Genomic DNA, 25,689 nt, shown 5'->3' on the forward strand with positions numbered 1-25,689 from the left:
ATATCTATATCGATTGTTTTTAAATTTAAACTTTACTGGTGACAAGAACTAAGTACTGAGTAGGTTACGGCTGTGATGATTCACGTGTCAACTGTTATATATTATGAAAATTTCATTTATGTTATATAAGGACTGGATGTTCCTTATTTGACGCGTGGTAGGAGTACTAATTTTGTTTCATTCGAGTATTTAATAGTTCATTTTAAAAGATAAGTAAAGCGTTAGTGTTATAAAAGGTAGAAGAGATGGCCAAAAGCAAATTTGAGTACGTGCGCGATTTCGAAGTCGAAACGAAATGTTTGCAAAATTGTTGGATCGTCGTCCGAATTGACGGAAAGGGCTTTCACAAATTCACGGACAAACACGGATTCAGGAAGCCGAACGACGCCCGAGGTCTGACGCTGATGTCGCGAGCGGCGGCGAGAGTCATGAACGAGTTCAGGGACGTCGTCGTCGCGTTCGGGCACAGCGACGAGTACAGTTTCGTTTTCAAGAAAAACACCGACATATACAGTAGAAGGAGCGAGAAAATTCTGTCCCTGGTCACCAGCCTCTTCTCCTCGTCTTACGTCTTCTTCTGGCCTCTGGAGTTCCCGGAAAAAAAACTTCTATACGCGCCTTCCTTCGACGCAAGGATCGTACTTTATCCGACTGTCGAAAATCTCAGAGATTACATGAGCTGGAGGCAAGCGGACGTGCACGTGAACAACTTGTACAATACCTGCTTTTGGTCTCTTGTCCTAATAAAAGGACTTTCTCGTGAAGAGGTATATACTATGCCCTTAAAATATTCGATTACCCTACCCTTGCCTTTTTGATTCTTTTTGTGTATGAGTGAAAAATTTGCCTTATTCTTTTGTCAAGAGCCTCTACAGATAGTAATCCATTTGGGACACACGTGAAATGTGGTAAACTTTCTACGGTTCAGTAATTTTACCTCGTAAATTCCTTGGGCCAGCATTGCCAATTTTTGATTATTTAAACCATCAAATTTTTCAAGGTTTGAATGTCACCAATCCAGCATACCGCAGCGGATCAAGTTATTGAAAATGGTACTTGTCAGTTGAAGTAATCATTTTTGTCGAACTTTCAGAGATATTCGAAAGTTAGATGTATAATTCAAGTTGAGAATCATCAGCATAAAAAGAAAATTGTGAGAAATGGAAGATTATTTAGAAACATGGAAAAGAGGAAAGGTTCAAGAATAGCACCTTTCGGTACACCAACTAAAATTGAGAGAGAAGATATACAATTTGAAGCTTTAACTCTCTTTAATTTTTGCAGACAGATAAGTGGAAATTAAATTAGTAGCAGTAGAAAAAAAGCCAAACAGTTTTGTCAGTTTTCATATAAGAAAATTATGATTTACGGGCTGAATACATTAAAAAATTCAAATATAACAATAGTAGTCCACTTGTTATCATCAATGCCTAGGCGTATTTCATCTGAGAATTTGAGGACTGTCTCAAAACTACAAAATTTTCTGAAGCCAGATTGAAATAGGATATAAAGGCATGGGAGTCAATAAGGATATTTGTTTAGATAAAATCTTCTCAAATATTTACACAGAGGTGGAAGAGTACTAATAGGATGGTAATCAAAGTAAGGGTGCGTTTAATTTTCTTAGAAAAAGCAAACAATAACTATTAGGGCTGCGAATTTATTCTGTCAGAACAACGTTCTGGGCTTTAATTGATTTTAAAATTTAATATTTTCTTTAAAACAACTTATAATAACTGATTTAAATTTAAAATCAATAGTATAAAGTTTTTTTTTTTTTTGTCTACAGGCGCAGAACAAATTAAGTGGTACTGTGTCGAGCGAAAAGAACGAGCTGCTCTTTCAGGAATTCAATCTCAACTACAACAAGGAACCGGAAATGTTTCGTAAAGGGACCACACTCGTCAGGAAATCCGTAGTTTTTCCCAACGAGACGAAACCCAAAGCGGTGATAGTTCCACTCCACTGTGATATAATTAAAGATAAATTCTGGCAAGAAAACGATGAAATTTTAAATTCAAACGCCATCCCCTTGATTGAGTATAAAGACGATTTGTTGTGTTTTTCTAAGTAAAACGTTATGAGAAAGAAGTGCATTTGTTCAACTGGAAGAACAATAAAACGATTTACCTTTCTTAACCTTCCAGTTATGATTATGACGGTAACAATACTGTAACCTCGGATTCTTATTTTAAATCCTTACATCGTTATGTTGAATTCTTGTTTATGTGTAAATAAATTTAAACATTTAACGATTACATTTAAACGGACGTTAACTTTTTCACAAGGGTGCTGTCAAAATGTGATAATGAACGTGTTCGACCGGGACGCCAAGCTTCTCCAGAAGTGGCGTGCGTCTAAACTCGAAAATCCTCAAATATACCAGTACTTAAAAGACGAGGTCGGATACCGCCTGGCGGACAGGGTCTTCGACATCAAACGAAAGTTCGGCAAGGTCGTGGACTTGGGATGCGGTCGTGGAAGCGTGTCCAAGAATATTTTGGCCGATTGCGTCGAGACGTTGGTCATGTGCGATAGATGCGAGCCCATTTTGGACGAGGCTGCACTTCCAGAAGAGGGTGTCAACGTCGAGAAGCTCGTCGTCGACGAGGAGCGTCTGCCTTTCGAGGCGGACTCCGTAGACATGTTCCTCAGCAGCCTCTCTCTCCATTGGGTCAACAATCTCCCTGGTACTTTCAGCCAAATCATGAAATGCTTGAAGCCCGATGGAGCTTTCATTGGTTGTGTTTTTGGCGGAGACACATTATACGAATTGAGGTATCAAACTTAGTTTACATGAATTGTTTGTACAGCACAAGTATAACTAGAATAGAATAGAAAAGTGTTGACTATTATTACATTACAAAAGAAACATTTTCTTATTAAAAAAAAAAAATCCTAAATGCACAATAACTTAAATCTCAAATAGCATGGGTTGTGCCCATCTGCAGAGTTGGGTTAATAACTAATAAATTATTTTATTTAAACAATTTATTGATTTTGGAGCATACTTATATATAAGTTATTATTGGAAACATCAATTCAAACTTCAACATGGTATAATAAACAAATACCGTCAACAATGATAATAAAAAATATCAATTCAAATTATTACACAACATAAAATGTAGTACATATATGTTTAGTGATCATATTTGACCATATTAATTATGCTAGATTCAAACCCATGACTTTCGGCTCATTACACCGTTGCTCTATCATTTGAGCTATCATGACTTCTATCTACTCGGACACCAACTCCCCTTTCGCATTTTACCACTGTCATTTTTCAAATGTTGTGCAATCAGAATTCAATTTTTAGGAACTTATGAAAATGGCCACGACGATCTGTTAGTGAAGTGATTACTGCTTTACTTATTATATTAATCAATGGTCAATTAATCGGCACTCTCAACACAACACGCAGCAATGGCACAATTACGTAGAAAACACAACTCTTTGAGCCCTGAAGATGATCTCAATAAAGTTGAAACGTGGCACGATAAAGAAAATGTTTTTCTGAAACCTACATCACACCAGACTGCATCTCACAATTTCTGAATAATCATTAATCAATGGGTTGATGAAAAAAATTAATATGGTCAATTAGACAATGCAGATGGAAACATCCAACTCTGTGGAAGAGTGGGTAATAAGATAAAAAAATTAATAACAACCTATTTAAACAAAAATAACATCTTATGAACCATATTTTTATTATTTAAAAGCATTTATTTTATTAAAACAATTTGATATATCTTAAAACTGATATATCTAAACTATGTCGCTCAATGTTTCCATTGATAGCATAATTATATGCCACATTCATAATTAAAATTTATTTCTTACAAATTAAATGCTATCAAAAGTCTCAACTTGTATCTGTTTTTATTTCAGATCTTCCCTTCAATTGGCAGAAGTTGAAAGATTGGGTGGTATATCGCCACATATTTCCCCTTTCACAGATGTAAGAGATATCGGTGGACTGTTGAGTCAAGCCGGGTTCACAATGCTCACTATAGACGCGGATGAAATCGTAGTCTCATATCCGTCGATGTTTGAACTCATGTGGGATTTAAAAGGTACTCGACCGAATATAATACCTTTTTTACCATGACTCAATATTATCCTTGTACATTTAGGCATGGGGGAAAATAATTGTTCATGGTCAAGAAGTCAACACCTTAACCGAGATGTCATGGTGGCCGCTTCAGCAATTTACAGACAGTTGTACGGCTCGGATGAAAAAGTTCCTGCGACATTTCAAATCTTGTATTTTCTCGGCTGGAAACCCGATCCATCACAGCCTCAGCCAGCCCAGAGGGGATCTGCAACACATTCTTTGAAACAATTAGAACATGTTATAAATACAAAGTCAAAGCCTACTTCTTCATAGACAATTGTTTCATGTATAGATACCTTATTTTTAATTTTTTGTTAATGAAATAAATTAATTTAATTTGTATGTTATTCATTTTATGTATTCTGCCACACTACTTTTTATAATAATAGTTATCATTCAATTTTTGAGGTATAATATAGTTAAATTACAGCAAAGATTTGAAATGAATTTATTAAGGACAGAAAGGAATATGAGGCAGGAGCTGTGACTGCACTAAAATTATAAGAGTATCATAATGATAAGCATTTATTAATAACAAAATAATATAAATTTTATATAGATTCAAATAATAATATATAAAACAAAAATGAAAATTAATTTGTATTGCATGAGCGAGCCATTAAATAAACTCCATATTACTTTTCCTGATTATGGATACATTCATAATAATAATAATAATTTTAAATACAATCCATATACACAGAGAGTATGATTATAAAGAATAGTAAATATTTTATAACTGTTCAATAATTACAATTACAATCACAATAATAGGATTTTTAGATTTATAATCAATTATGAGAATGAATATAATGGAATGTACCAAATCTGCTTGTTATAGGACAGCAGGATCCCTCACAACGATCGTTGAGATGTTTATTGTCATATTGCTCAATCATAAGAACCGATCTGTTGTCACTCCTCTGCTTTGAGTGACGATATGCACGTTTTCAGTATTTGAACTTGAGACTAGATAAGAAAAAAACCAAGTCAAAATAAAGAAGAAAAACAAAATGAAAATTGAGAATTAAAATCTTAAAGTAATATATTTTGGTTATACCTTCGCATGTTTGATTTCAAGCTCTGCCAGATCTATAAGATTTTTCCGGAAAAACGCAACTCGGCGTGATTTAAAATCAACAAGTTCTGGAGAAAAAAAACACAAACAGTTAAAATAACTTAATAAAAGTGTTGGGGGAAAAAAAACTGCATATCACCTTCTTTCCCTTTATCAGACATCTGTTCAAAAAGTTCACATGCTTCTTGCTGTGCAGCTTCAGCCTAAAAACAATAAATCAAAAGTATCAACTTTATTTTTTAAATGTTTATTAATATTTATTATGCTCAAAATGATTGAAAATATCTGGTAACATAAAGGAATTTGAAACTATCAAACTTTTTGGGATTGATTTTCAGATGCAAAACCCTGCCTAGAGCGACGATCTCTGTGTGACCTCCAACCCAATTTATTTTGTATTATGCATCGGATTTCAAAGTGTTCACTTGATTTCCTCTTATTCCTTTTTTATTGCATTAATTCGTTCAAAATTAGACAATTCATTCCCCAGTTATTATACTTTACAATTAAAATAATTAAATATAAGGAGAAAAAATTGTATTTAATTGAAAATTTATTTGACTCCAAAAAGTTTTAAAGCAAATATAAAAAAATAAATAAATTTTTATTACAGATTTATTTACCTCAACTCTTCACACGTAAATATGTACATACATACACACGACTGTAGTTGGAAAAAAAAATAAGGACAAAAAATATATTCCAAAAATTACTGTAAATGATGTAAAATTAAAACAGGCCACTTAGAAGACAAGAAACGGAAAATCAGAAAGACAATGAGCGTTGGGGAGGGCAGGTAAAGAAAAGTAGAGCATGTCCAATGAGATGTAGATTGTGGCCGAATGGTTTTCCAGAAAAATGAATGTGTTGCAATTACACAAAAGTTTGAGTGAGACCAGACTGTGAACAGAAGGGGAAAAGTGACTCGTTAATAATGATGATGGGAAGGAAGGGTGTGGGAGGTTGACATTCACTACCAAGGTGTCTGCTACACATTGGGTACACCTCAGCCCAATAGATGCCATGAACGTCCAGATAAAACGCAAAACACGACGAGGATGAGATAATAAATCACTGGGCCTTGAGAGTATACAAGCCACAAAAGATAACTCGTCACAGGTCTTAGGGAGCGTGCAAGCTCGAATATCTCATTACTAGTCCCGAAGAGATTAACTTTAAGTTATACAGATGGATTTTTATCAAAATTAATTGAATACTCACTGCCAAAATGTCTTTGTTTTTTGCTCTCGCTTTTTCTAAATTTCTATTTGCAGCTTCATAATCAGCCAAGCATCTCAATCTTTTGTATAAGAGGCGTTTTGCCGCAAAAGTATCTCTCATGTAGTAGCGTAGAGTATCTGATAGTTTGAGATCTTCATCAGAAGCAACTCTTGCCTCTGTTTTCTACAAGAATTGACCAAATATAATTGTAAACAAATAAAATAATAAAATAAATTTAATATTTGTACCCTTAATTTTTCAAAGGTTTCAGCTACTTTTGTTAAGAATTTTTCTAGATCAGAATGCTCAGTAGTCGCAATTTGCATAAGAGCCATTGATATCTTTATGAAAATGTCAGCAACATCTGTATGAAGAAATTAATTAATAATTTTAAAGATTTTTAACTCTATTTGACTGTTAACCTTTATGCTTGGCTGTCATTCTATCTGCTTTTGCAGTTGCATCTTTCAAGTGATTGTGGTATTGAACTAAAAAGTTCTTTTCATGTTCAAAAAACTCATTTACATCTTTTACAGTTGCAGATAAAAGCATTTCATCAGTTGATTTAGTTAATGATTTCATAAATCCCTGCAAAAAAAAAAATAAACAAATATAAAATTACATTTTAAAATAAACTAAGACATTCAAATTACCTCAATCATATCCATTTTATTTTTCGACTTAACAGCCAAATCATGTTCATATTCCAGAAATACTCTGAATTTGTGGTCAGTCCGAAAGACAGGATGAGCGGCTAATCTGCATAGGAAAACTTCATGCATTGCTACTGTCTTTTTAAACGTAGCTAAGTATTCCCTGAAATAAGAAAAAAATTGTCAACATTCCACCAATAAAATAAACAGACTGTAGTTATATATTTACGCTTCGAGTTCCTGTTTCATTTTTGCATATTCTTCTTTTGTAATTGTGCCCTCGCCCTCACCCAATTTTTGCAACTTTTCCCTTGACGCATCGAAATCTGGCCGTGGTGGTGCTGGAGGGATCTAAGTAGCATGTGATTGGGAAATTAATAAAGTTTTATTTTTTTCAATGCTCACTCTAGTTACAACGCTCTTACAATGTACCCAGAATACTCAGGGTTTTCCTCAAACCTGTCATAGAGCCAAACAAATTCTTCATGTTGCCTAACTACAGTGAAATCGGTCTTTTGAAATTCACGAAGTGTCGTCTACAATTTAAAACAAAATCAATATAAATTTTAAAATAAACAACTTTTAACATGAGATTTATAGTCCATAATCTATGTTAATACAATCTTTAAAAATAACTACATACTGTACATTCTTATATCATACATTCATAAAAGAAAGTTCTTTCAATAGCTTATTTATTTACCAATCACCCTGGATGATTTATTATCAATACGCTGATTTTATCCATCAGAAGTATTGCATCATTTCATTGTATTCAGTGATTTGTTGGTAGATATGGTGAGATGTTGCAACACACTTATGACAGACAAAACCTGTGAGAATAGGCAGACCATTCTAGCGACACATACCTCCAGCTTACTTAATAACTTAGCAAAGTTATTATTAATTACATCACATTATTTTCAATAGGGGTGAAATATAGATTAAAACCCCAGCTACATACCAAGTTATTAGACAGCATTCTTTATTCTCCTGTGCATGTACCTATCATCAACCAAGTGGGTACAGGATCATCCTGACTTCCACGTAGTGCCCCCTGGAAATGCCTCAATATTGCCATTGGCTCACTCCCCTCAAGTAATGGGTGGCCAGTGCATTGAAGTAGGCTAAAAGGGGCCATGGTTACCCTAATCCAAGTTGTAAAGTGAACTGTGATGAAGGATGGGCACTGGGGTTTCAAAAAATACTGTAGTAAACGGAGCCCTCAGGGAACCTGCTGACACTCTTCTGGATCTAGGATTACCCTAGCATGCGGAGCTTTGCTGGGTGTACATCTTATTTCCCTAGCTACTTATGGGAACTTTATGGAACCTACCAACCAAAAAGCAAGGTACACCTGGGACAGGCCCTGAGATGCCCAACTAGGCAACAGTGCTAAACCAAGTAAATAAGTCACCTTGAAGGCAACAAACCGATGGAGATCAAACAACTCTCGGTAGATGAGATTATCAATGTCTGCTTGCCAGGAGCCTCAAGAAATAGGCTATCAACCCTATTAAAGGAGGGGGTAGAATATTTAAAGGCCTGGATTTGATTCTGAGATTTAAATAACTAAAGTAGATTGTTTTTTAAAGAACGAATTTTAAAAACCTCCAGGTAAGGAACCCATTAATGGCGTGAAGGTCCTTGGTTTTACTTTCAAGCAAATTATGCTCTGATGGAATGTTTTTCTGGCTAAGTTTCGCCCATTCAGAGGCCAGTATCTTTGTCTAATGGAAGACAACAATGCTTGTAGTCCAAGCTTAAGTTATTTTTGTGCTCATATTGAACCATTACTCAACTACCTTGTTTTTGTCAGGAAGAAGTATCAGGTGCTTAACACTGTATGATAATCAGAGATGTCCAGCCTTCCGCCTACTCACATCAACATTTTGAAGGATGATAATCCCGGACGACTTTATAAAGGCAACCTTAACACCAACAAATGATAAGAAGCAGGAACACAAATCAGCCCATGTGATAAAACTTGCTTCAAATGCTGAAAGCAAGAAGCCAAGGTCGGAAGATAACACACCTCAAAAGCAGGTGCTAAAAAGTCAAGACCCACCAAGAAGGAAATAAGGGAACCATGACAAAAGTAAAAATAGCTATGGTAGAAAAAGGCTGCCCACAAAACAGATGGGCCCAGAAAGGCTTGTCGATATCTTCAAGGTGTCTATTATGCTAATATAGACACAGAATATATGGACAAGACTTGACAATTACTTCCCAAGGGGCTGATGATAACATTTTATACTGGAATATATATCTTGGGAATCATCAAATTTTGATCGTAGGCATATCAGATTTGAGTTGAACACTCACTCTCTCATGGAAAAAAAAACTAACAAAAACTCCAGGAACACCAATTGAACAGGATATAAAAGAAAGCCCCAATAAACATTGCAGGCTTTACTGGGGTAAACCATAGAGCAGATACATACAGTAGTATGAAAAAGTATATGAATAATTTTATTAGGTTTCGTGGTCCGCTTGACCAAATAAATTCTTTTCAATTAATTAAGGTTTTGGTTGAGATAAAAAAGACAGTGTCACAAGCGTGATTCGAACCCACGACCTTCGGCTAAATACGCCGCTGCTCTACCACTTGAGCTATCGTGACTTCAATCCACTCGGACACTAACTTCCCACCTCAACCCCACCCTTTGAATTTTCCCTCCTTTTTGCCATTTTTCAAATGTTGTGTAATCTATTTGATTCTCGCCGACAAATGAAATGGCCACGGAGAGCTTTAGTGAAGTATTCTTCATTTTCCTTATTACATTTTATTAGGTTTTGTGGTCCACTTGACCAATAAATATGAATAATTATTTAAATTTGCTATTTGCATAGAAACTTTATTTATTGATTTCATTTTTGATTAACAGACATATAATTGTCCATGTGAGAAACAATCTTCCCTCAAATCTGATCCCACATATTTATAGGTTTGTCCCAAATTGTTATAGCAAAACCATGGAATCTCTAGTGAAGTTTCTTTTACTTCACCATTTATTATGTGCAATTACTGAAAAGAAGTAGGCCAACAAATATGCCGTAAGAGGATTCTGAGATTTGGGTAAATTATATACTATTCCTGTCTTTATGTTGGGATATCCATCCACCTGTCCCACTTCCTTTGGGAAAATAAGTTATTCGCCTGGATATTGTATTGTGGTACTTAATGATAATGTTTTCGGGAAGTCATCACTATTACATAAACAAAATCAATTACATTCCAAACTATTCCATCATCTGAACGCTTTCGTCAAAAACCTGTTATTTGTATTATAGCTTTGTTTTTCGTTTGTTTTTCTTCGCTTAGCTTTTCACACTGGTATGATAGGACGCTTCGGACCTCTCCCTGTCATCTACCATGTTACCTAATAATCCTCATAGGAGCCTACCTCACAACCACCTCACTATTTGACATCAAATATGGAGAGTATTTCACTCAACGAATTTTCAATGGCTCCAGTCAGGAGTTAGTGAATATGGCAGCATCAGGGTCATAACATTATTAGAGAGTGGATACAACCAGCAAAGAAGTCATCAGAAGACTGAGTTTAAATCACTCTACAAAAGGAACGGTTTTTAGGTTCACATTAGAAAACCTAGGTCTACAGACAAGAGAGACGATAGATTCATCCGTCATAAGGCTCTACAAAACCACATAATTACAGGAAATAAGATATCTGATGACAATACAACAGGAAATGTTTCAATTTCCTCCAGGACTGTAAGAAGAAGGCTCAATGAAAATATTGTCAGGGCCCGGCACCCAGCTTGTGAACCTCTTCTTACCACACCTCAGAGAATAGTCAGACTTCAATTCGTACGGGAACATGTGAATTGAATTGGAAGATTGGGGACGATTTCTCTTTTTAGATGAGGTGAGAGTTAGCCTCCAATCTTCAGATGGACGAAATTTCATATGGAGACGCTCAAGAGAAAGGTACATGCTGTATGGTTAATCAGATAGCATTCCACAGTGGGTTTTGATGTTCTGGGGTGGTGTTTCCTTGGATGCCCACACCGAGTTGGTTGTTCTGTGAGGAAGATCTCCGAGTATGTACCACAGAGGTACTTACAACACATAATCGTAGAACATGTAGTGCCATTCGCCCTCCACATCTGTGAGAGAATCTTGCTAATGTACGATAACCCCAGGCCTCATAGAGCACGTATAGTTGATAACTACTTGAACGAGGACAGATTAGAGCGCTGGGTGTGGCCAGCTCAAAGTCTAGATTTGAACCCAATAGAACACATTTTGGACCACCTTAAGCAATGAGAACAATGGCAAAACCCACTAACGCCCTAGAAGAGTTGGAAACTGCTGTTCTTGATGAATGGGAAAGAATTCCTCAGGATTTTATCAAAAATCTTTTTGAAGGAATGACAACGTTTAACAGACATGATTTGTGCCAAAGTTGGAAATACTTGGTACTAAAGGGAACAAAAGTTTTATTTTTGGTTATCTGCTTTTCCCCCTTTATTCTTTTTTTTCTTTCTTTTTTTTCATAAAAATCTGACTAGTAGATTACCTGTTACGTGAAAACCAACTTTTTCTCTTTATATTAGTATAGATAAAGTGATCTGGCTCATTATGTGCAACATCTAACCAGTAATTGAATGTAAAGCTATTTAGCATGACAAATTACTTTACCTTTTTGGTTTTACTTTTTTTAGCACATTTAAAGTTACCACTTCGCACTTTGCAATTGTTATCTCTTAAGGTATTTTAAATGTGATAACAAAAAGCAAACTTAAATTCCTCTGACCTTATGAACTACATCATTTTAAAACTAATAATTTTAATTCAAGTAGATTTTTTAATAATCATCATAGGCAGAATTTTGATTTGAAGTTTTAACCATTCGACCAAAAAAGTACTTACTTTTGTGTGTACAGTAAATTTGACTTTTTCTTTTTCACTCAGGGCATCGGATATATCAACAAATAAGGCATTATCGTTTAGATCTACAGTTTCAGACCTGCCATCCTACATTTAAAAACATCCATTACCAATTTATTTAATATTAAATTATAGTAATAAAAACAATGTTTTGCAGATCAATGCTTACTCTCTGATTAGCAGAGTTCAAGAGAGATTCACTCTCATCATCCACGCCGTCCTGAAATAATATTGTAATTGCCCATATTTAAAAAAAAAAGTATGCAAGGGGCGGAGAATTGCTGATAAATTGTAGATAGTGAGTAATTATACCATCATCCTGGTTGATAAATTCAGTCCTGATTGTTTTCAAATAGCCGGGCCTGGACAAAATCCAACGGAGAGAATGAATCGAGTCGAGAGTTTTTCCACTTCGAGAGGAAATCTGAATAATCGCTAAACACAAATTCACCGGATTTGTAAGTTGTGATACAGATAAAACCTGCAGTGTTCCACTCGTCTCTTAACTTCCAAGTTCCAACTTTAAAAATTGCCTTTGGGAGGCGCTGATAGTCTCTCAACTAGCGCAGCTTGTCAACCGTTTATTGGAATTAACACATTATAGGATTAAAACAGAACAAAAATGTTGAATTAACAACCTACAAAACATGTTTTAATTTGCCTACTCGCCGGCAAACCAAAGGCTTAAAATTAAAATGGTAAAAAATTATCAAAAACTAAATAGATGGAGTTAGAAATATTGTCTATAGTTTTGAAAATTTTGTTTCTAAATGCTGCTTGAAAAAACACCAATGTTCTTAACATTATGTACCATACCATACCACATCCAGGCTTAGCAAATTTGTTTCTTTGTGTTGATCAGGGACCTTGGGATTGTTTGTATCAGGGACCTTGGTAGTTCAGTGGTTAGCATAATAGAATCTCTGTTCACAGACCCTCACAATCCCTGGCCCTTTTTTTCACGCAAACCTCCCCCCCTCAAAAAAAATCGTACACATGTATAATATATTGGCTAATATGCAATGTTGCAAAAAAAAACTTATTTCAGTTTTCTTAAATCCCTACTACACCTTTAGAGCAAGAATGTTTTCATTTACCTGCAAAACAAACATTCCTGATAAAAATTCCAATCAATGACAAGAGAGGATCTTGTAATTGCTTTGGCTAATTTATCCATTCTACTATTATTAATTTTTCTACACAATATATTTTTAATGGCCAATACAATGAAATAATAATAAAAAAATAAAATAAATAAATAAAAAATCTAAATCATGAATAAAATATTAGTACACGATAAAATTATGGTATTTTGATTAATTACCAAAATTATACTAACAATACATAATTTAATATAATGAGAATATACATAATTTCCAATTTTATTTCTATGGTACAATATATACAACACTAACGTATTCACAAAAGAACGTTTACCTCATTGTCAAATTTCAAAAAGAAAAATATTCTAAGTTGTAAAAAAAATAAATTTTGAAAGTAGCAACATAGTAGCAACATTAATAAAAAATAGACAGAGTAAAATCTAATTTAATTAAAACTTCAAAACTGAAGTTAAACTTCTATCACTGCCTTATGCTACAATAACAGTAATTAACATTACTGTAAATTTAAAAACATGTCTTTCTATGTGGATTTTTTTTTTTTAATTTATCAACAAAAGCAATCTTAATAGGGAAAGCTCACTAGTAAATAGTGTTTGTGTGTATTTTGTTCCTTTTTTTAATGCTGAGACCATTTTATTGTCTTCAAGTCGATCCCTTCTTGAACCATTTCCCACAGAGGGCTAAAAAAATAAAAATTGGAAATTTATATTATTTAAAAAATAAATAAATAAAAATATATATACCTCATTTCTCTTAATCTTTTAACATGGTGTATACACTTATCTGCTGTGTAATCAACTTCTTCGATTGTTGTAAACCGCCCAAGTCCAAATCTTTTAAGCACAATCATAATGACAATGACAGCAAGAATTTAAAGTTGAGATTTAAAATCAATTAATACCTGATAGAAGAATGAGCAAGGTCTTCATCTGCTCCTATAGCTCTTAAGACGTACGATGGTTCTAATGATGCTGAAGTGCAAGCGCTGCCACTAGACAATGCAACATCTTTTAAAGCCATTAAAAGTGATTCACCTGAAATAAAATGTGATATACTAATATCAAGAACAATTATGGTATATTAAGAATGATTAAAACCTTCAACAAACGCGAATGATAAATTGACACAGCCTGGATATGTATGTACAGGATCACCATTTCTAACAACATGAGTTAGACTGCCACTTATTTTTTGAATCAAATGATTTGACAGCTTTTCCATCCAAGCATGGTCATACTGAAAATTGTTGATAAATTAGAATTTATTACTTTGTAAAAGAGATTTGTTTTTTCACCTCCATTTCACATTTGGCAATTCTACAAGCTTCACCGATGCCGACGACAAGTGGAGTCGGTACTGTGCCACTTCTCATCCCTCTCTCTTGGCCTCCACCACTCTGAAGTGGTTCCAGTCTTACTCTAGGCCTTCTTCGAACATACAAGACACCAACACCTAATGTCGTTATGGATTATTCAGACATTACAAGATGATAAATAAATGTTACTACATACCTTTAGGACCATAGATTTTATGTCCACTTATGGACATAAGGTCTATATTGTTTTCATCCACATTAACAGGAACTTTTCCAATTGCTTGTGCTGCATCAGTATGGAAAAATACTTTATTATGCCTGCACAGTAAACCTGGAAACAATTTTATACTCAAAAACCAAAAAACTTACACATTCTTATTAAACATACCGATATCCTTAATTGGTTGTTTAACACCAATTTCATTATTAACGGTCATTATCGAAACAAGACAAGTTTCTGGAGTTATAGCAGCTTCAAGATCTATCATTTTGATTATCCCATTTGACTGTACTGGTAAATAAGTAACTTTAAATCCTTCATTTTCCAAAGCCCTGCAGGAATCAAGTACACATTTATGTTCCTAAAATACACAATGTCAGAAAGTCTTTCTAAACAGTTATATAAAAAATAAAACAAATCAAAGAGATTACTGTTTGTGTTGTTATAACATGTTTCTTTTTTGAAGAATAAAACCTAGCAACACCTTTGATTGCGATATTGTTAGATTCGGTTGCACCAGAGGTGAAGATAATTTCTTTAGGATCAGCCCCAATAAGGTCAGCAATATGCTATATAATCATTACAAAATAAAATTTAAAAAATAGTGAAAAAGGTATTAACAAAATTTAGCTTGTGAGAAATAAGTCAAGCACTTACACAACGAGCATTCTCCACAGCTTTTTCACTTTCCCAGCCATAAGCATGAGTTCTTGAATGTGGATTACCATAAAAAGATGTCAAATATGGTAGCATTGCATCCAAAACTCTAGGATCCTAAAAATTTTAATTTAAAAAATATATGTATATTTGATAGATAACCCTGGAAAAACAATCATTTAGGCTATTTTACCTACAGATTCCTCTTGTTCATAAACATTTGGCATATTCTACAATAAACATCATACAGGAGGGCTAATACCTAACTACCCAACAATAAATTTGTCATAATGTAATAAATCAAATGGCCTAGACCTAGGTCGACTCTGTGTGAAGTCATGTTTCTCTGAAGCGCCAAAGAACCAAGGTTTAAGAATAAGAACAATAAATGAAATCTACGAAGGAAAAAGATTATATAATATCATAATCATATCAGGAGTCACAGAATGGAAGGGCATAATGCTACTTTTTATGCAAATGGGAATAAGCAGTACAAAAGTAAATAAAGGAGGTAAACGACGCATTATTTACTGTTTATTTTGACTATGATTTCATAATAATCTGTAATTAACGTGGAAAGATAATAGATCTCATTTTAAATTAAATTAATTGAGAGATGCATTCATTTATCCATCAGTGTATTTTAACAGCATTCACAGCAGATAATACTTTACGGAACAAGATGGTATGTCATAGAAATGATGGGATCCTTTTGCAATTCATGCCAAGAGACCTGGTTTTAGAACTCCTTCAACCTGCTAATGAGCTCAAAACTCAAAATCCAGATCGTTACAAAACAACTTACTGAGAGTAGGACTATCTTTTTAAAAAGGATGGCATGTCATGTCCTCTTACAAGGTGCTTTAATGTTAACAAGACTTATATTGAGGGCTTATGATTAGATTGTGCAAGATTTTGAAATTATTAACTTTACAAAATATTTTCCTTGAAAGTTGAAAAAAGAACTGAGCGTATTATTTTCTTTTAAATTGGTCTTAATCCTGAGTTTTAATATAAAACTACAATGTATTCTTATGGTTGATAAACAATTGTATTTCGAGGTATTTGAAGCAATTCAACTTACAATTTTTTAAATTTTCCTTGTTCTGCAAGTCTAATTAGTCCAGCCTTACGATACTAATTATTTTATTGCAGGGCACAGAGGTTGAAATGATTTCATTATTATTGGGTATACATTTAATTTGGTTAAATTATTTGAAAATGTGCGAGATTTGAACTTAAAATAGACATTACGAGCGTTACAATTCTGTTCATAGAATGGTGTTGTTGCCAGAGGGAAGTATTTCCCAACATTGGGGCTTCTGCAGAAAACATCTTGGTGTACGTTTTTCATTTTGAATTTTTGACCCATTGACACATATTTTTAGTTCCTGTTTTATAAAACTTCATGTTTGACAGGCTTTTTTTTTAATTTGCTATACATAGAGTAGTTCTGAGATTTAGGTTGAAAATTTAATAAGGTGATATTATAATGGTTTAACTGGAATAGAAGTAATTGTTATTTGGTCATTACCAGTGGTGTCGTCGCCTGAGCATCCAGGTAGAGAGGCCTTCCATTGATGCTTGCAATTAGATTCTCTTTAGAATTGGTACTCACTATGAAAGATAATTTATCATGAAATACAACATATTTGAAACATCGTAAAGTCCTTTACCTTCTTGCGCGTTCGACAACGGTCGTGAAATGGTGTTCCCAGGGAATTTTAACCCTTTCCCCCCAATGACACTGAATATATTTCGGAAATTTTGCATTTTTGGGGTATTCGTAAGTTGCACAACATTAGCGGGTAACAGTAGTGAAACCGGCCAAATTAATGTTTAACCTTCCAATGTCGAACGTGACGGCACCACTGTCATTGGAGAAGATTTAATCCTGAATTATAATTTTCGTAACGCGAGAAATTAATCGGAATCAACCTTATAAAAATAGAATAGAAACCCTATGAAAAAGCAATGAAACATTACACATTTTGAATATTGGGACCTTGCATAATAATAATGTTTTAATTTCATAATGTGTGCAAGGGTGTAATTTAAAAGGCTACACTTAGGCATAATAATGAAAAGAAAAAAAGTTTTATGATTAAATTTGAATTAAAAATTGTATTTAAAAAATTAAATTGTTCTTTGTAGGAGAGAAAAAAATTATAGAAAAGACTAAGCACATATAAGTATTGTGTTGGGCAGGATAGCAAGACCATCGTACTTATAAGCAACGCTCTCATAGTTGATTAAGGTTGGCCAGTTTTCACATTGAAATATTCAAAAGTTCACTTTACACGGTAAATAGCAGATTGCTTTTCTTTAAACCCATCCAAGAACCATGCAATTATTTTCTCTGTTTCAGCTTAAAATGGTTGTGCCTATAGCCCTGTTGTCTGTTAACTATTCCATATTCTGCAACTATTCACTGTTTAATTCGACTTTCCTGGCTGCCTCAGGTTTCTGCGCTTAAAAAGTTTACTTTTTTAAGGAAATCTTTACTCTTTTAAAAACAAAGTTATTTTACCCCTCGTGAAATACACGCTAGACTATCATTTCCATTCATTTTCCTACATTTCCTCCTTCCAGCTTACTTTTCAGTCAGTTGCTCGATACAGTAGCAAATCACCAGCTTAATATAACTAACTTATTTAACTCATATCAATATATATACATCACATTCTTTGATGATATATATTGACAATGCTATTTTTTCACTTATTTTTAAAATTCTAGTCAATTCCTCTGCTTCTTATTTGCATTCATTACTTTCATGAAGCAACACAAAACTACTTTGTAAACTGAGTCTCATTTCTAATCAGCCACAATAATTTAATCTTTCCTACCAAGGGTGAGTCTAGAATTCTGTTCCATCAGATGTGGGGAAACAGTTGGGTTATCCATGGGTGCTGCAAAGAATACTTTGCACTCAACCAATAATTATTTATTTAGTTATTACTGAATTATTATTTCCAATTTTTATGCAAAGACAGTTGACAATAAAAATTAGTGTCCAGAGCAGGATTCAATCCAACAACCTTCAGCTGCATAAAGTCATTGGTTCGAAACCCGCTCGAGACACAAGCGTCTGCATAAAAATTTGAAACAACACATTTTCTCCTCTTCTTGTTTAGATTTCTTTTCTTATACTCTCTTTCTCACCTTTCTCTCACTCATTCATTCTCTCTCTGTCTTTCCTGCTTCCTCTTATTGTTTAGTTATTTATATACGTATATTGTATATGTACATGCCCAGTTATATGCTTCTTAAATAAATAAACTTCCCTTCCATATCGCCTGGTTAATCTTAAGAGTTAAGTTATCCAAGCTCCTGATAGTTTGACACCAAATGAGCTGATTTCATACTAATTCAAACAATATTTCAGCAGACCATTAACACCACGTTTTAATCTCAACATCCAATTTGACCCGCAAAAATAATTAATTTGATATTTTAAAAGTAGAACCATCTTTATAACTTTCATAAGGTGAATCGATACATTCTAGGAAGAAAATGTATGCTCCAGTCTAAATAGGTGATATAGGACAATATTCAAAAATAAATTTGCAGAATTCACATGTTTCTTTAAAAAAAAAATGAGTTTTCACATTTATAAATTTTATGATATCGTTTATTTATATAACAATATATTTGTTAGGAATGAAATTGATGGTAATCGATTCATCGTGAAATACAGGAAGCTGGTCAGTTTATGCGTTCGAGGAGGCTCATCAAACTCTAAGTGATACAGCATTAAACTGAGGCTAGTACAATTATGACGGCGACCCAGCTTCCAGACCCCAACAGGGAAAAAGTCCTCCAGGACTTCAGGAAAAAGCTCCTCGAGCACAAAGAAGTCGAGGTCCGCCTCAAAGAAAGTAAGCTCGTCGTCTACACTCGCAATTCCTAGACAATATTGAGGTTATCGTTGAATTAATTTTAATCATTGAATTGTTTAGATTTTCGGTGAATTTGATCATTTGTAAAAAGAAACACTCATGTATGCCGACACATGTATTTCAGTTATCCTATTTTTATAGTTTATAAATTTTGAAGATTAAAATGTTAGGCTTATAATAATGTTATTATAAATACAAGCATTAACTATAATAATTGCAGATATCTGTAATTCATGGGCACAATCCATGTTATAAAGTTGTTGGAACTGTTAGTTCATTCATAACAACCAACTTCTTCTTAAACCATTTTGTTTTGTCTCTGGTTGGCTTTATATCAAAAAAATAAAAAATAAAAATAGATCGTCAGCATATTTTCTTTTTTTAAATTATTAATGCTGTACAATCGAGAAAAACATCTTTCTTTCTCTGATTATATGATAACAGAATGCTTGTTCCAAAACTGGTTAGAACAATGCATGGTGTTATGAAATTGAATTGTTTCTGGTGAAGGCAAAACAGCCGTTTGGTCGTCTATGATCATCATGGTCTGACAGACAAAACAAACCAGGACAATCGATGATTAATCAGGTTTATCACTGAATAAATAAACCTCTAATTTTACCTGTTTGCCATAGGGAACCTTGATGATCAATACCTTAGACAAAAGTACAAAATGAAAATGTGGAAACTCATAGGATGTGAACAATCCAAGAACCTAGTACCAAATTTTGGAACGAAAGAAAGAACAAAATGCTTCAAAGGAAGCAGGAAAAAATTTATAATCCTAACAGGAATCTTTTGTTTCTTTTGTATTTTTATGGGGGTTCGCAACAGCAGAGGGTATTAACCGCCGGTGTTTTATAAAACAAAAAGCCTGTTAAACCTTTCGTTTAAACGCAAGGCTGTGGGGTTTGAACCCAGGACCTTTGCCTTACAGGGATGAGCACTGTGTCAATACTTTAACCGCTGTGGCCACCAACACCTGAACAGTTTTCTAAACAGGAACACTGCGGTCTGAATAGGCATCGAAGAAGATTGGTATAATACAACAAGGCATATGCAAATTCTGAAAAGAAGCAGAGAAGACACCAACACACCTATTTATTTTATTAACTCTGGTTTTGTATGTACACTACATCAATATCCTAAAATGTTACCCTCTCCTTTCATCCTAATAAATTAAATTAGTTCCAATAAATTAACACACACACTATGTACATTTAAAAATCCTTACCACCTTGAAGTAGCAGAATAGTAATCTATGCCCGCCGACAAGCCCCAAGAGTACAGATCTGATGATATATCAAAATATTTCCTATAAATACTGTTATTCTTGCACCTATTATTGGTCATTTTCTAGCCAAAATGAATTTGTGAGTTATTTTTGTATACCTTATGCATAAGTCTTGTCAGTGTGGCCTGTTCCCTTTTTACTAATTATCCTTAATTATCCATTAACCATGGACTGACGTCCTACTTAAACTGCCACAGTTTGGCGTGGTTATTTCTTCTTTTACAAGCCCAGTGGTTTCTCCACTCTTCTTTTACAGTATTTGAAACTAGTAGTTGTAAATCTGCTGGGTGTACATTTTGGGAAGCGTGTGGCTTCTTGTGCTGCCTTATCTATCAATATATGAATACAGTAAATGACATAACATTTGGCATTGTTCTGTTTCTTCATAAATTTCATGTATTTTCACCTTTTTTTAATTTTTACAGTGCGAGAACAGTTAAAAGAATTAACGAAACAATATGATAAGTCTGAAAACGACCTTAAAGCTTTGCAAAGTGTTGGTCAGGTAAGTCTTTCATTGATTTAAAATTTATTGTTAAGTATTAATTTACTTGTTCAGATTGTAGGAGAAGTTTTGAAACAACTGACTGAAGAGAAATGTAAGCTTTTCTTTTCGTAATAAATAACAATAATATACTAAATAATATTCTGTACAAACTGATATTGTATGTCATTACAGTCATCGTGAAAGCCACAAATGGACCACGTTATGTTGTCGGATGCAGGAGGCAATTAGATAAGTCAAAATTGAAACCAGGCACTAGAGTAGCTTTGGATATGACTACTTTGACTATAATGAGACACCTTCCAAGAGAAGTAGATCCACTTGTGTACAACATGTCTCATGAAGATCCAGGAGAAGTTACATATTCTGCTATTGGTGGCTTGGCAGAACAAATTCGTGAATTGAGAGAAGTAATTTATAATATCAACTTTTAAAGACTAGATTTTATTATTTTTACTTATTTATTTTTAATAAGGTCATTGAGCTTCCTTTGTTGAATCCGGAGTTGTTTCAAAGGGTTGGTATAACACCTCCAAAAGGTTGCCTTCTGTATGGACCTCCTGGAACAGGTAAAACATTACTTGCCAGAGCTGTTGCCAGCCAGTTAGATGCCAATTTTTTAAAGGTATGTTTGTAAATTTTGTCTAATAAAATGTTAAACTGATTAATTTGTTTTTAGGTTGTATCAAGTGCTATTGTTGATAAATATATTGGTGAAAGTGCAAGGCTTATAAGAGAAATGTTTAATTATGCAAGAGATCACCAACCCTGCATCATTTTCATGGATGAAATTGATGCTATAGGTTAGTTAAATTTACCGAATTGGTTAATAGAGCAATGAAAAATTTGTATTTTGGGTTTTAGGTGGTAGACGGTTTTCTGAAGGTACGTCAGCTGATAGAGAAATTCAGAGAACGTTAATGGAGCTTTTAAACCAAATGGATGGGTTTGATTCATTGGGACAGGTGAATTTTGGGTTTTAATTGTGAAATACAATTATGGTATTATAATACAATTTATGAATTGTTTCCAGGTCAAAATGATAATGGCCACAAATCGTCCTGATACTTTAGACCCTGCACTTTTACGTCCTGGAAGGCTTGACAGAAAAATTGAAATACCACTTCCCAATGAACAGGCCAGGCTTGAAATATTGAAAATTCATGCTGCATCAATAGCAAAACATGGCGAAATAGGTATAGCACTTTTACCTTCTTTTCTTTTTTTCTCTCATTGACTTAATTTTAATCCAAATTTAATTTCACCAGATTATGAGGCTGTTGTAAAACTCTCAGACAGTTTCAATGGCGCTGATCTCAGAAATGTTTGTACAGAAGCTGGCCTTTTTGCAATTAGGTCCGAAAGGGAGTACGTAATGCAAGAAGATTTTATGAAAGCGGTCAGAAAGGTTGCAGACAACAAGAAACTCGAATCCAAGCTTGATTATAAACCCGTTTAAATTTATTATTATATATTTTTATTTACAAGTTGTGTGAATTTAATTGTTCGCTTATTTGCAATAAAATTTGTATCATTACATTTTAGTTAAAGTTCAATTTTTTTTCCTATAGATTTTTTTTTTAATTTTAAAGATTTATATATACTCAGCAATTGCTATTTTGAAACTTGTTAATTCAAATTACTTGATAATATGAACTCTTAAGCTGGTCACTTTGGTGAATAAAAAAATTTCTGTCTATTTTGGTACACTCATTAATAAAAAAATTTCATAACAGTGGATGAGAGAACAATCTAAGAAACAAAATAAAGTGACTCCCCCGGTTCAAACTTTTTCCTTGTAACGTTTCTTTAATTTTTCATGTATAGTTTACTTTCTTGAGACTCAACTTTTCTCTTGTTTGTTATATTTGGTAGTCAGTGTTTTGAAAATATGTTTTCAGCAGTCAGCACTTGTCACTTTGCAAAGTCGTTTAGTATGTCAGGCTGCCATTGAAACAAAAACCTGCTTCACAAATTTTTTTTTTAAATAATGTATAACTACAATTTTACAGTTGGTCTATTTCTACTTTTTCACTATTTTTACAATGTGATATGTACAATTTAAGTGAGAATTTAAAAAAAAACTATTAATAACTTAATTTTTTCTTTCCTCTAGATGATTTGTATTGTAATTGGGTGTCGGTGGCCGCAACGGTTTAGGCATTGATACGGCACTCGTCACTGTAAGGTAAAGGTCCAGCGGTCCTGCATTCGAACCCAACATTCTTACAAATGGGCTTTTTTTTTTTCAAAAACACCAGCATCCTGAGGGTTGATATAACCTCTGCTGTTGCGAACCCTCATAAAAAAAATTGAGATCTCTTGGTTTCTAGTTATTGAGAGTCAACCGTATATGTACATGCAATGTATATGATCAACAAAATTGAAATTATCCGGGTACTTGCATATTTTATTTTGATATTGTCCTTCATTCCATTATAGATATTTAAATTATTTTCATTTTTACTAGGCCATTTTTTAGAAGGTCAGTATAGATTATTGTTTAAATTCTTTGTGTCATGTGTAGGCAACCTGTGCTCTAATCATGTTCTTTTGTCTTAATTTAACGTAAATTTAGTTATAAAAAACTTGGCATTACATGGTTGCCTACTTGCCAAAGGTTGTACTTTTTATTGATAAAAATTCCACATTTAAATTTCTATTTTATAAACTTGAGTGGAAAGAAAGAATTCTCTTTCTTTTTGTAAGTTCAACCCGAACTATTCAGTATGGAGATTAAGTTTGGGGTACTTTTGTCTGTTTTAAGGTTTTTTATGGGGGGAAGGGTAGCTTGGAAAAAGGGCCAGGGCCAACGGTTGTATTTGATTTTGAACCTATGAACATGGGTCTAGGAGCCAAGAGACAATCATGCTAACCACTCAGCTACCGCAGACCCTTTCTCTGTGCAATTAGGTTAGAATAAATAAAATTAATTTTGTTCCAATGTTCCTATAATTAGCCAGCATAGTTTCAGAATTTGCAAGAAAAAAAAATTAAAATATGTCTTTCTGCAATTCATACTAAATTATTCTGTATTAGTATTAAGCTATTATATGTAACATTGCATTTTATTGTAATATTATTTAAGATATTGGGGTGTAAATAAAATGAAGGAAGATGAATATTAAGTAATTTTTGTTTAATAATAAGCGTATAAATTAACATTTATAATCTGTTTTAAACTTTTTATTATTTTGTTCAAGTCTGTCCATTTTTCTTTTTAAATAGTCTTCCATATTATCAAAGTTTTTCTTGTAAAAACTTTCTATCATTTTACTAGGGCTGAACTGTTTGCAGAAAACGTTCGGATACTTCTTAAGCACAGAATTCACTTTGTCCACTTCGCTAGTTGAAAATGCAACTAGCTCTTTATTATCAATTTTGTATAATGATGCTATGAACCCTTGTTCAATGATCCAAACATCGTCTCTACTTTTGTTCAAACACATCGTTATGGGTTCTGAAACGAGTTTAACAACCTGATGAGCGACAGAAAGTATGTTGCCATGTTCAGAGAGTATTTTATAAACAAGCATTCCACTGAAGTTTCTAAACGTTGCACACAATAAAGAAGAGTTCTCGTCCAATTTGAGGGAAGCAATTTTAAGGACAGCCGGTGATTGACTGTTGTCATTTCCATCAATTATAACTTCTGAACAATCATGGACGAGCGATTGTCTCCCGTCGATGAAGTCCCAGATTCTAATTGTACCGTCGCCACTGCCCGAAACGAGTAGTTTTTCGTTATGGCTCAGTAGAGTCATCGTCATGACGAATTCTTTGTGGCCCAAACAAAAACTTTGGATGATATAGCTGTCAGGAAATCTTGAGACTCTGATCTTTTCGTCTCTGTCACACGTCAAAATAAAACGTTCGTCTTGGGTTATCAAAACGTCAAGTATCATGGAAACGTGGCCCAACAACAAGTGGCCTTCCTCTTCCTGAATTTTTTCAAAGTTAAATAAATAAACGTCCCCGGATTTATCCGCCACGACTAATTTGTCAGTTTTCGGCGAAAACAGTACGCTGCTCGCGGCTCGTTTCAGCTCTTTTTTACATACCAACTGCCAACTGTTGATTTCGTGAACGCAGAGTTCTTTGTGAAAACAAAATGCCAGGTATTTTGGCCCTGGAGAAAAGGCACAACATGCCAAACTGATGTTGCCGTCCTGAACCTCGACATTACCTTTTTCCAGCTTGGTACTCGAAACGAAAAGTCTTTCGTTGAAAAGTTCATTGCTAAAATCGACCGCCACAGTCCCTCGTTCAACGGACAACGCAAACAAATTACCATTAACAGATAACGAAGTCATTCTGAAAACAAATATACAACAATAAGAACCATTTGTACACCAAACACGTTTTAAATCTTAACAACATTAAATGTGTACAGATCGTTACTGCAATAACAAAGCTGTAACCTACATACTACAAAGCATGGTACGAACTACAAATCTGAACACTCCGCTTTGTAACATGTAATTGTAACATCGATTTACGATATTTTATTTACTTAATAAAATATTATTTTTGTAATAATAATAATAATAATAAATTGATAAAACCTATATTTGCTATTTTTACTTAAATAACCCTTAGAAGTTGAATGCCGTAAAAAAGAAAAAGTGTACAATTTATCCATGCACGTAGTATTTCATCCCAACTTTTGGGCAATATAA

General features: G+C 33.9%; 6 protein-coding genes across 6 annotated transcripts; 3 read left to right on the forward strand and 3 right to left on the reverse strand.

The window, feature by feature from the left end:
* The first annotated feature begins 155 nt into the window (after positions 1–155).
* LOC106672812 (probable tRNA(His) guanylyltransferase) lies at positions 156–2,139 on the forward strand. The gene is made up of 2 exons (XM_014404532.2): positions 156–767; positions 1,790–2,139. Exons 1-2 carry the CDS (start codon positions 246–248, stop codon positions 2,072–2,074), a joined length of 807 nt encoding a protein of 268 aa, XP_014260018.1. The 5' UTR covers positions 156–245; the 3' UTR covers positions 2,075–2,139.
* Positions 2,140–2,171: 32 nt separating this feature from the next.
* LOC106672811 (arginine-hydroxylase NDUFAF5, mitochondrial) lies at positions 2,172–4,470 on the forward strand. Its single transcript, XM_014404531.2, has 3 exons — positions 2,172–2,778; positions 3,898–4,082; positions 4,143–4,470. The coding sequence occupies exons 1-3, from the start codon at positions 2,210–2,212 to the stop codon at positions 4,394–4,396; spliced, it is 1,008 nt and encodes a 335-aa protein (XP_014260017.1). The 5' UTR covers positions 2,172–2,209; the 3' UTR covers positions 4,397–4,470.
* Positions 4,471–4,705: 235 nt separating this feature from the next.
* On the reverse strand, positions 4,706–12,523 carry LOC106672810 (sorting nexin-6). The gene is made up of 12 exons (XM_014404530.2): positions 12,306–12,523; positions 12,163–12,213; positions 11,976–12,080; positions 7,501–7,611; positions 7,305–7,426; positions 7,076–7,238; positions 6,845–7,010; positions 6,671–6,786; positions 6,423–6,605; positions 5,341–5,404; positions 5,184–5,269; positions 4,706–5,092 (listed from the first exon to the last, which is right to left on the reverse strand). Exons 1-12 carry the CDS (start codon positions 12,309–12,311, stop codon positions 5,039–5,041), a joined length of 1,227 nt encoding a protein of 408 aa, XP_014260016.1. The 5' UTR covers positions 12,312–12,523; the 3' UTR covers positions 4,706–5,038.
* Positions 12,524–13,642: 1,119 nt separating this feature from the next.
* Positions 13,643–17,150, reverse strand: LOC106672813 (probable cysteine desulfurase, mitochondrial). The gene is made up of 11 exons (XM_014404533.2): positions 16,986–17,150; positions 16,844–16,926; positions 15,310–15,426; positions 15,084–15,221; positions 14,821–15,013; positions 14,629–14,763; positions 14,412–14,569; positions 14,215–14,353; positions 14,019–14,151; positions 13,861–13,950; positions 13,643–13,797 (listed from the first exon to the last, which is right to left on the reverse strand). The coding sequence occupies exons 1-11, from the start codon at positions 17,080–17,082 to the stop codon at positions 13,734–13,736; spliced, it is 1,347 nt and encodes a 448-aa protein (XP_014260019.1). The 5' UTR covers positions 17,083–17,150; the 3' UTR covers positions 13,643–13,733.
* Positions 17,151–18,966: 1,816 nt separating this feature from the next.
* Positions 18,967–22,547, forward strand: LOC106672814 (26S proteasome regulatory subunit 10B). The gene is made up of 9 exons (XM_014404535.2): positions 18,967–19,190; positions 20,931–21,010; positions 21,065–21,104; positions 21,185–21,420; positions 21,486–21,635; positions 21,690–21,813; positions 21,875–21,975; positions 22,044–22,206; positions 22,279–22,547. The coding sequence occupies exons 1-9, from the start codon at positions 19,088–19,090 to the stop codon at positions 22,467–22,469; spliced, it is 1,188 nt and encodes a 395-aa protein (XP_014260021.1). The 5' UTR covers positions 18,967–19,087; the 3' UTR covers positions 22,470–22,547.
* A 1,648-nt stretch (positions 22,548–24,195) lies between these two features.
* On the reverse strand, positions 24,196–25,457 carry LOC106672762 (tRNA (guanine-N(7)-)-methyltransferase non-catalytic subunit wdr4; the record flags this gene model as incomplete). Its single annotated transcript, XM_014404428.2, has 2 exons — positions 25,389–25,457; positions 24,196–25,324 (listed from the first exon to the last, which is right to left on the reverse strand). A coding segment is annotated over exon 2 (1,128 nt), but the record flags the coding sequence as incomplete, so codon positions are not given.
* Positions 25,458–25,689: the final 232 nt, after the last annotated feature.

This window comes from Cimex lectularius, unplaced genomic scaffold (assembly GCF_000648675.2).
Source record: "Cimex lectularius strain Harlan isolate CLEC.00 unplaced genomic scaffold, Clec_2.1 scaffold143, whole genome shotgun sequence".
NCBI classification, from domain to species: Eukaryota; Metazoa; Arthropoda; class Insecta; order Hemiptera; family Cimicidae; genus Cimex; species Cimex lectularius.

Bases quoted from the DNA above. Each gene is read 5' to 3' on its own strand.
- LOC106672812 (XM_014404532.2), top strand. From the start codon at position 246: ATGGCCAAAAGCAAATTTGAGTACGTGCGCGATTTCGAAGTCGAAACG. The intron at 768-1,789 runs GTATATACTATG...TTTTGTCTACAG, and splicing joins AAGGACTTTCTCGTGAAGAG to GCGCAGAACAAATTAAGTGG.
- LOC106672811 (XM_014404531.2), top strand. From the start codon at position 2,210: ATGTTGAATTCTTGTTTATGTGTAAATAAATTTAAACATTTAACGATT. The intron at 2,779-3,897 runs GTATCAAACTTA...TTTTTATTTCAG, and splicing joins GACACATTATACGAATTGAG to ATCTTCCCTTCAATTGGCAG. The intron at 4,083-4,142 runs GTACTCGACCGA...TTGTACATTTAG, and splicing joins ACTCATGTGGGATTTAAAAG to GCATGGGGGAAAATAATTGT.
- LOC106672810 (XM_014404530.2), bottom strand. The intron at 7,427-7,500 runs GTAAGAGCGTTG...CATGCTACTTAG, and splicing joins CTGAGTATTCTGGGTACATT to ATCCCTCCAGCACCACCACG. The intron at 7,239-7,304 runs GTAAATATATAA...TTCTTATTTCAG, and splicing joins ATGAAACAGGAACTCGAAGC to GGAATACTTAGCTACGTTTA.
- LOC106672813 (XM_014404533.2), bottom strand. From the start codon at position 17,082: ATGCAAAATTTCCGAAATATATTCAGTGTCATTGGGGGGAAAGGGTTA. The intron at 15,427-16,843 runs GTAATGACCAAA...TAAAATTTTTAG, and splicing joins CTCAGGCGACGACACCACTG to GATCCTAGAGTTTTGGATGC. The intron at 15,014-15,083 runs GTAATCTCTTTG...TGTGTATTTTAG, and splicing joins ATGTTATAACAACACAAACA to GAACATAAATGTGTACTTGA.
- LOC106672814 (XM_014404535.2), top strand. From the start codon at position 19,088: ATGACGGCGACCCAGCTTCCAGACCCCAACAGGGAAAAAGTCCTCCAG. The intron at 21,105-21,184 runs GTAAGCTTTTCT...ATGTCATTACAG, and splicing joins ACAACTGACTGAAGAGAAAT to TCATCGTGAAAGCCACAAAT. The intron at 22,207-22,278 runs GTATAGCACTTT...TAATTTCACCAG, and splicing joins AGCAAAACATGGCGAAATAG to ATTATGAGGCTGTTGTAAAA.